Raw genomic sequence first — 10,233 nt, forward strand, 5'->3', positions numbered from 1 at the left:
GTGCTGTGCTCTGATTGCAGGTCGGAGGAAACCATTTGCTCCTTTGTTTCTTGCAAGTTTAACTGGCAACTCGTATTATTTACTGTTTAAAAGTCTGAGGCAAAGGTCAGTGGATGACATAATTATTTAGCCAGGAGCACAACAGGTTAATGATGACATCTTTTCACCTCCATCTCTGAAGGGAGGCAGCTGTCAATCGTAGTTTGTACAGCCTACTTGACAGAATTCCTGTCCAGAGCAAAATCTCTACTGAAGCTTAAATAGTAAAAGTAACGTAACGTGACTTTGTGAGGCTAACCATAAATTCTAATAACATGGAACATGAACTACAGTCATGATGGTGAGATTTTCATGTGGCAGCAGTGTTAAGTGTGCTGTCATGTTCTGTTACACCTTGACTTTGGCACCGTGTTGTGAGCGCGGTGGCTGTCAGAGTGTCGGAGCTGAACCTGCCTGGTTCTCTGACCGGGGCAGGTCTGAAAGAGAAGAGTCCGGAGGTGGCGTGGGGGGATTTGACGGAGGCTGCATGTCACTGTCGGTCCTCCTCACTTGCAGTGGGCTCCACCTGTGTGGCAGCTGCTTCCTCATGCTCCTCCTCTTGGGCTTTCGTGGCCGCCTCCTCCTCTCTTCGTTTGCTGCTGGCTGGCCGCGGTCACTCAGAGTATCTGAGGACTCATCGATATACGCCAGGTTCTCGCCGAAGAAATCCAGCAGCTGGCAGGCGGATGAGGAAGCAATGTGGAGGGGAGGGGAGGGGAGGACAATCGGTTGGAGAGGAGAAAAACAAGGGGGAAGAGGGGAGGAGCAAGGGAGCAAACAAGGGGCAAGTGGCTGTTTGTGGCTGTGTGCTACAGATTCATGTGTCTCTGCTGGCATCAGTTTGTCTGTCTCTTGTGTTGTGTTCATGTGTGCGGCTCTCGCTACTTCCTCCTCCATGCTGCTGAGTGTATGACAGGGCTGGAACATGTGGAGCGCCATGTACGACGAGGAGACCGAGGAGACGTCTGATCTGGAGTCAAAAGGAGACTCAGACCCAGAGAAGGATTCTCCCTGCATGGCTGCACCTGCGGAGTCCAGCTCTGAGGTGGAGTGAGCCACAGGGAGGGAGAATGAGCGAGCCAGTAGGTGAGAAAACGACCTGCCTTCCACCTGGAGACCCACAGCGGGGTCAACCCTCAATCCAGGCCCCACTCTAGGGACGGTTCCTCCTCCGGCAGCACTGACCCGGGGCCTGGACTTGGCCACCGCTGCCCTCTCAAGAGACGAATGGGCCTCCAGCTGGCTCATTGAGCTAGACAGGCCGCCCCAGCGGTTTGGCAGGTGTCCATTCTCAGATCCCCCCCGAACCCAGTGAGCCAGAGTGCCCTGGGCACCTCGACGGATGCGGCGACGCTCACTGCGTTTCCAGCGCCGGCGCTGCAAGAGGAAAGGGTCGTTGAACTCCAGAGGGTTTGGGATGCGGAAGTCCATGGACATGTTCTGGATGTTCTGGGTCCAGTCTGTAGCGTGGGCCCTCAACTCCTCCATCTGAAGAAAAGAGAGAGAGACATGATGTGGGAAAGAAGAGATGAAGCTCTGAAGAAGATTACGTGCAGCTCTTCCAATCTCAATATGCATTCCTGGCTGTCTTTTTTCCCCCAAATATCTCTCACCTCAGCCCGGGTCCTCTTAGATAGCACCCTCAGCCAGTTGGCTATCATGGTGAGGATGGAGGCAAAGTAGGCGAGACCAAACACTATCCACAACCACACCAGGGGCTTGAAGAACATGCCATCCTCACGACCCCCACCTGAGCACAGAGAGAGTGGACTAAAGAGAGTCTAACATGATGTTAGATACAGAAATCTCCTTTCTGTTTCCCCCTAACATGGTCGGAGTCTGATACAGATACAGTCCTGGAGCAGGTCTGCGATCTGCTCCGCAGGTGTCTTGTTGAGTGAAACCTCCACAGTGGGGAGGCTACAGATCTGGCTTCAACAAAGGTGGCCTGGATGAAAAACAACTACTCACTCAACCAGACCAGTGGCTCACAACCTTATTAGTTTGAGGCCTCCTACGTCATGCTCACATTATTGTATCTTGGGCTCCAAATAATAATTACTTTCATTATGGATTCATTTGATGACTATTTAGACGTTTAATCATTTAGCCTATAAAATAATGGTTATCACAGTTTCCAAGAGCCCAAAGTGACATCTTCAGATTGATTGTTTTGCCTGGCATATGACCAGGAAAAGTAGCAATTACTCACATTTGAGAAGTATTTTTTTTTTTTTTTTTTTTAATGACTGAAATAATTAATTCATTATCAAAAAAGTTGCAGAATATTTTTCTGTTGATCAACTAACTGATAAATTGACGAATGGTTTCAGCTGTGTGGTTTGCTGCAAGGATCCTGTGTTGGTCTCTGACAAAGTAATATCATCTGGTATTTAAAACAGATCATGATTATTGTAAAATATGCAAACTGAAAATTGATGAATTAGCCTTCACCCCAAGAATCATGCACCGAGCAAAGTGGCACATCATCTCACCTCATTTTCCTCTGTAATGTAAATACAGCTTTAAAACAAAGCAATGCTTGAATTACAGCGATGTAATTGAGTCATAATTTCCAGTTAATCTGAATGATTTTTAAAGGCTTGAAGAGATAAAAACTGTATAAAAAAACATGAGGTTGTGTGTAACTTGTGTATTGTGTGTGTGTGTGAGTCACCTGGGACGTAGTCTCCAAAGCCAACAGTGGTGAGAGTGATGACCACGAAGTAGAGTGACTCCAGAAACGACCAGTCCTCGACTTTCTGAAACACGACTGTTGGCACGGCGAGGAAGATCAGACAGCCAATCAGGATGGAGAGAACAGCTGAGATCACACGCACGGTGGTCGGCCTGACCTTACGTTTCTGAGAGATAAAAAGAAAGCAGCAAATCCAGGGGCAGAATGAATGATAATGAATATTTAGACTGTAATGACTGATATGATGACCAAATGTTTAAAAAATGATAACATTGGATTTAATGAAAAAAGGTTAAGAGTTTTTAGACTTGAATGTTTGGTTTTAGCCAGTCGTGGTTTTACTTTTAATGGTTTTAATGGTCAAATTTCTTTTACATTAAAAGTGCTTATCATTGTGTCCATTTTTATCTCTTTTAGATAACATTAGAGTCAAAGTTGAATATTTTTTTTCAATACCATCTGTATGTGATCCAAGTATGAGGGATGAGTGAATTTTGTTGCATTTTCACTTGTATTTTGTATGCATGCATCACTGTCCATTAAATAAGAAATCTACTATTTTGTTTAGCTACCTTTATATTTAAGTGTCTAGGTTGAAGATCCCTGGCTAATTACAGGTACAGGAACAGAATTACATTTGTGACCTTGAAGTTAGCAGTTTACTTTTTGTGACTTTTTTTGGGGCAGCAGCTACTTTTCTCTACTTTATTTTGCACATTCTTCCTGCCTTCAAAACAACAGTGAAATGTATCCAGGTCAGAGGTTTTAACCAGGAAATCGCACAGAACCCTGTCATTCAGCAAAAAAGAGGTTTGAGGCTGTGATTCATACAGGTTTAAATCCAACTGAGATTTAGTTCCTGTGCAGGACAGACCATTCTCACCAGGAAGAGGGTCTCAATCTTGGCCACAGCCCTCCGCAGCACCGTGCCCATGTGGTCACCCACTCCAGCGAGCAGTATGCCAAACATGGGGATGCCCACCAGCGCATAGCACACACAGAACAACTGGCCGTACCACGTCCGAGGAGACAGGTTCCCAAAACCTGGTGAAAAACAAAAAGAGCAAAGGAACTCCAGCTATTTACATTTTAGGTCCAGTTATTTTAATTAGAAGGGATTTTTATACAACATGTATAAGCTATGCAGCTACAGTTTGTAAACATTTTTGTATAAGTGATGTCCATTTACAGAACAGAACAGAGATGCAATATTGGGATATCTTTTGGACTAACATGACTTACGCTTCATTACATACATATTTGTTTTAAAATGTTTTAAAAAAGGAAAACAGGCAAAGTCTTCTGTCCCCTTGGTTGTGAATGATTGAAAACGTCCATCGTCAGCAAGGACAACCCAAAAACAAATTATAAATCTAATCTACGGGAAATTCTTGAGACTAGAATATATTTTAAAAATCATTTCATAGTTGTAGGACCTTCAAAAAGCAGCCTGAAGGTGAGTCCCTACCTACCTATGGTGGTAATGATGGTACCACAGAAGAAGAAGGCAGAGGCCAGGTCCCAGCGGCTGGTAAAGTTGGCAGAAAGGTTGCTCACATCCAGGCCTGCCTCCACCGCAGACACCACCCCCTGCAGAGCAGGGATGTCATTAATTCACTATAAATTCATCCTCCAACACAAATCTGACTTAATTATGTCAAAAAATATACAGATATAACAGATAACGTAATGAGTTTGCTTAGTATGTCCAGTGATACCTTCACAAGATTGTGGAAGTCCATCTCGGTGACACAGGATTTATTATTGAGGAAAGTTTGTTTGGTAGCAAGAAGGTCTTTGTACGCCCCATTCTCATCGGGGGTCTCCAGGGTGCTGAAAACAAGCGCTCCCATCACCAGGTACAGCATGACCCCCGCCAGCAGGGCCATGAGGGTGGTGCACCGCATTTTCTCCCCGTCGACCCCCTTGCCCCTCCAGGGTTAGGGGTCACGGCTCAGAGGCCAGGATCTGGTCGCACTCTCAGTCAGGATACACTTGGGTACAACTGGCTGTAAACAGGAAGTTCCTTTAGAGAGACAGTGGTGTGTGTGTGTGTGTGTGTGTGTGTGTGTGTGTGAGAACAAGGAAATGTACAATCAAGCAGTGTGAGTGTTCTTGGAAAGCTGACAGACATTAACAACATTTATTTATACATCTGTGCGTCAACCCAAAGATACAGCCACTGATGGGAAAAGTGAGAAGTTCACTTAGTATTTTCATTTGGGGAGATGCCCTCTTTTATCTCTCTACATTAATCTGATAGCAGCAGTAGCTGTGCAGTGCAGATTAACACTTCACATGAAATCAGGTCTTAAAATGTTTCTACTAACCTGTTGTATGCATTATAGATTAGTTTAAGAATTCTAAAAGGATAGTTTCCAGTTTTTCTTAAAGCAATCCATAAAACAGTAAAGAGAGCCCGTCCTACAACTCCACCATAAGAAAAGAACGATAAAATACAGCCTCATTCAGTGTAAAAGTATATTCTAGCTTGTGTTATGATGTTTCAGTGGATAGAGGGGGAACCATCAAAAGTTACCATAAATTCAAAACAATATTGTCTTTTGAATGCATGCAGCAAAGCTGAGGATTTTGTTAGATAGGCTTAAGAGATGGGGGCGAAAAAGGTATTCATGGTGATGCACTTGGTTGTGCAAACATTTTTTACTTAGTTTAGTTTAGTCTAAGTGGTCAACAGGTCAACAGTGAGTGAGTGGCACTCTCTTAATGTAATTAAACAAAACTCTAATGGATATGGTGTTATATTGCCAGCACACAGTATTTTAATCTTCAAACAACCAACTGTGTAATCAACCAACTGTCTGGACATGGGAATCTTTCCCACCCATCCCATGTCACATGAAGCAGCATTAGACAGTCGCCGCCTAATAAATGTCAATGCCGACTCAAACTCAACACTCCCAGTTTGTATAGACGTCATCATTATTGTGTCAGACTTTTGATTTGATTAGTCCTCCTCATGACGAGCAGATTGATGGCCAGGGAAACAAATCTGTCCCTACAGACACACATCAAAAACAGTTAGGAGATTAACTCCTTTCACAGTCTAAGAAATAACTGGAAGTAACAAGTGTTAAGAAGTGCATCCATTGTGACCACAGCCAAATGGAGCCGTTTTCTAATACTGAAAGGGACTATTCTTAACGTCCAAATTCTTTCTATGGTTTATGATAGTTTATATGATAATTACCATGGTAGATAAAGAATGTTTTATATCCAAGAGGATGATAAAGACAGTACCTTCAGTCACTGAGGTCAGGAGCTCATCCCATGGTAAACCTCCACAAATCAAGAGAAGAAGAAATCTTTACTCTGTGTCCCTATTCTGCTTTCTCGCTGGCTCTCCTCTGTCTTCAGTCTTCAGTAGTGGAGGATTGTGGGTCCATTTCTGTCTCCTTCAAGTCATCTGAAGACTTTTAATCATGGAAGAAAAGTGTAGATGCAGATGAGAGCAAAAAGGGGCAGAACAGCTGTAACAAAGTTGGCACATTTCCCTGTTTCTCGCTCTGTTTTAGCAGAGTATGAGTGGCATTAAATAAGTGTTCACATTGTAGAGACTTTGTCATAATAACCAAGGAGGGACTGACACACACCAGGCCGCCCTGCCAGTGGTCTCAAAAACAATTAGACTCTGCCAAAACTCCAAACATACATCTTGACATTAATCGAAAACATGTTTATCGCTTATCTTCATTTGGCCTCTAATGTTTTCTTTGAACCGTGTTTACCTTCAAGATAGATACACACACCAGGAGGGCTGGGATTTAGGAGCTTCTTGCTCTGGGTCAGCCGGCCCTCGTCATCTCCACATGGACCTTGACAATGTTCTGAGATTTCCCAGAGTCAGGCTGACTGTTAGCATTCTGCGCTAATGGACTGTTGGCTTTGGTTTGTGTGGACGGTCTCGCTCTCTGCCCCTGGCTTCAACACTGACAGACGTTATTAGTTATCACTGTCTAAACCTGCGCTGGCATATTTTGATATTTTGCTAAGATATTGAGTGAAGGGGGCTTAGAAAGAGCAGGACTGTAGCTGATAATCTTAAGTTAAACAGTGGGGCAGGTGGGGAATAATAAATCATGAGGTGAGCTGTTTGAAAAGAAGCACGAGGCTGGGAGAGGATGTGCATGAGCTTTTCTTAGGTTTACATTTAAGGCAGGTGTATGAGACGAATCTGACCAAATTGAGATGAACTACAGAACAAACTAAAAATACCGCCTCATGGTTGTATGACTCAACTAGTCTAGCGAAGACTTTAAAAGGAATTTAAAAGGTATTGAGTGTTTTTTGGTGAAATGGGAGTCATCACTATATTGACAGAGGATTGATAGAAAGCTTTGTCACATGGTGCAATGACAGTCACCTGAAGCTTAACGTCAGCAAAACCCATGAGGAACAGGAGGCCCACTGTCCTGGTTGTCATCCAGGAAGAGGAAGTGAGGAGGGCGGACTCATCTAAGTACCATGAGATCAACAATATACTGGACTGGACTCAGATCACACTTCAGGAAGGGACCGGGCGGACTGTTCCTCCTGAGGAGATGCAGATCTTTAAGTGTGTGCAACAGGCTCCTTCTGATCCTCTATCGGTCTGAAGCAGCCAGCACTCTGTTAACTGATCTTTGACGAACGTAATCTCATGAGTCCCAGACGATATCTGTGTCAAATTTGAAGAAATTCCCTGACATTCTGTCTGATGGACAGATGAACACCCAAAAATATAGTGCCTCCAGCCACGGTCGTCATCAGCGTGGACTCATTGAGGCTTTTTGTGGAAAAAAAAACAAACAAAAACATTGAGTAAAATACGTGTTTAAACATTTCGGGGATCTTCAAAATAGTTTTATCAACTTAAGGAGACCTTTTTTTCCCCCCGCTTTTTTTCCTTTAATAAGAATTACTTACAAGCCTGACTTTGAACTGGCATGTTTCAGGTGGTCGAAACTTCGACGAAAGCTTCAGTTTCAGCTATTAAACTTGGTTAAATACAACAGATTTTTATCCGTTCTATATCTGTGATCAGTCATTCTCTGGGGTCCAATTGACCCCAAACATAAATAACTTTACGAGGATGCACTACAATCTGCCAATTACTTTTTGGGTTTAAAAGACAGATGATCATTAGATTTACACATACAGCAGTGGGATCAAAAGCAACTAAGAACTAAAGCTAAAGTCAGCAAGCACACTGCTGGATTTTAGTGACTGTATTGTTTCTACTGTATGCCAGCTAACAAAAAGAGGCCTGTTTGTATAGTAACTGACTGCCACAGCTGGCGAAACAAAGATTGCATCCTACCCCTTTATCAGACCTCCAGAGACGAATATGACCATCCGCGAACGAGGACATAGTATTCAGTGCTTGGAAAAAATAAAAAAGTTCTTTCACATGTAATTATCCCACAAAGTATTTGCCTCTTCTTCAGTTTGCCAACACTGACGTCAGTAGGAGATCACAGGTTACAACTCTGTTTCTCTGGTTTCATGCTCTGGGAAAGAATTATCCTCAAAAATAATGATAGGACTGTTTTGCGCTACAGAAGTACCAAAGAAAAAGATAAACTAGCTGACATTTAGCTCTGAGCTTACTAAACCAAAAAGGAATTGAGAACAAAAAAGAACCTATCAAATGCGCACACACACAGATGCAAAATCATAAACTATAGTTTTAAGCTAAGTAACTTTCTAAATTTTGCATTTAAATTACTGTGGTGTCTGCAGTGTCAGGGTTGAGAGAACTTATACTGGCAGGAACGCTGGAGCAGAGGATTGATCATCTCTATTTAAAATCAGTGTGACAGTCTGCTGCTAAACTTGGTGATCTATAATTAAAAAGAATAAAAACTAAATTTTGGAGACAAGGTCTAAGAGCCACACTTGCAAACCAGATCTAAAACCAAGCAGCATGCAGGATAAAAATACACATTTGTGGCTATAAAGTAAAAATAAATAACAGAATTAGCTTTTTCTCAAAAATCCTGATGCCATCACTCTGCCTGAAAGAAATACTTATTGGATGTCTTACCTTCAGTTTGGAGAAAAGTTGCAAGTTCGTCCAAGTTCGTCTCATGCAGCATGTGCCGTTGTCATCATTCAGCAGAAGTGAGGAGCTCTGTGTGTGTGTGTGTGTGTGTGTGTGTGTGTGTGTTATGAAGTGCATGTGTGTTTTCTCCTTGGAAGGTGTTTCCCCATTCTTGTGACCCTACATCACTCTGACAGAGGAGAGCAGATCGTAGGAGGAGGAGGAGCAGCGTTTCAGCACAGCGAGTGTGATTTAGTGCCGTCACTGCAGAGGAAGAGCAGAGGGCCCGGAGTTTCCTGAGCTGGACGTGGGGGGGCTTAGCTCTCTAAATCCTCGCCTCACCAATCTCTGTCTTTTTGGGAAGTAAAAATAGACACTTGTTTCTTCAAAGTCAGAGTTATGGTCCACACAATTTTTCTTGCACTTGAGGAGGAATTGCATCATGACATAAAACAGACTCTTAAGTTGGAAAGCCTAACTCTTCCATTTACTCTTTAATTCTTTGATCTAAGTCTGCTCCTTTAAAGATTTCAGCACCTTCTCAACAATGTGCTCATGACCACGAGGCAAAGGGAGAGGACTTTGATGAGCGAGGAAATACTTGTGCGATTTAACCAAGATATTCCACTTAAACACTTTGAGGCTCTCTTCATTGGACCATGGCACTCATTTAGACTAAATTGCACATAAAAAAAAAATAACTTCCTCGCACTGACAGCAGACCTAACATTACAATATGAAATACAAAGTACACAGCCAAGATGTCGCACACTCAAAGGCGCTAAATGAATCCAAAAGAGAGACAACAGTTAAATTAAGAGCAAGCCTTTTATTCTAGCCGCAAACACAACACAGATACATTCACATGAAAGTGTCCAAAACAAGGCAACAAATTCAGTGAGCTTCCCTGCTCACAGTCCGACAATCCCACCTCACTACCAAAAGACTACAGATCCCAGAGATATGAAGGCAGCTGAAAGGGAGGGGAGGTGTGTGTGTGTTTGTGTGTTTGTTTGAGTGTGTGTGAGGGTAAATAAATGGCGATGGAGTCAGGGCAGGAACAGTTCATGCTGTTCTGACTGAGTCAAGAAGCCATGGCCTGGAGAGAACGATTCTACCTGTAAATAAAGTCAATAAAAAAACCTTCCTCTGAAACAATCTCAAAAGTCACTGAAGGAGAGCTCAGCAAGACTTTAAAGGGCTGGTTCACATTTTTTAAGTCCCTTCTAAAACATACTCGCACGCATGTAATTGTTACCCCTGTCTATACTGACAAGAAAAAGTGAACCTTAGTAGTTTCTTAGACATTTCAGTGTAATTAAAACCCACAGTCCTAAATCTCTGAAGCTAATATGAGGCTTCAGCATCTGTAACTTTGGAAGATACCTGTTTGATTTGTCTCAGTCTTTTTAGTATGAAATTCCCTCTTTTTGTCACTGTTCCTCCACCAGAA

General features: G+C 42.9%; 1 protein-coding gene across 2 annotated transcripts; it reads right to left on the bottom strand.

Moving 5' to 3' along the window:
• Nucleotides 1-367: 367 nt before the first annotated feature.
• kcnk4a (potassium channel, subfamily K, member 4a) lies at nucleotides 368-8,852 on the bottom strand. Of its 2 annotated transcripts, none has more exons than XM_070836597.1 (8): nucleotides 8,784-8,852; nucleotides 5,999-6,171; nucleotides 4,456-4,746; nucleotides 4,210-4,327; nucleotides 3,621-3,781; nucleotides 2,717-2,903; nucleotides 1,653-1,789; nucleotides 368-1,527 (listed from the first exon to the last, which is right to left on the bottom strand). In XM_070836597.1, the coding sequence occupies exons 3-8, from the start codon at nucleotides 4,642-4,644 to the stop codon at nucleotides 430-432; spliced, it is 1,890 nt and encodes a 629-aa protein (XP_070692698.1). In that variant the 5' UTR covers nucleotides 4,645-4,746; nucleotides 5,999-6,171; nucleotides 8,784-8,852; the 3' UTR covers nucleotides 368-429. The 2 variants fall into 2 exon arrangements, with proteins under 2 accessions (XP_070692698.1, XP_070692697.1); XM_070836596.1 differs by having other exon boundaries at nucleotides 4,456-4,763.
• Nucleotides 8,853-10,233: the final 1,381 nt, after the last annotated feature.

The sequence above is a fragment of the Pempheris klunzingeri genome, chromosome 9 (genome assembly GCF_042242105.1).
Source record: "Pempheris klunzingeri isolate RE-2024b chromosome 9, fPemKlu1.hap1, whole genome shotgun sequence".
NCBI lineage: Eukaryota > Metazoa > Chordata > Actinopteri > Acropomatiformes > Pempheridae > Pempheris > Pempheris klunzingeri.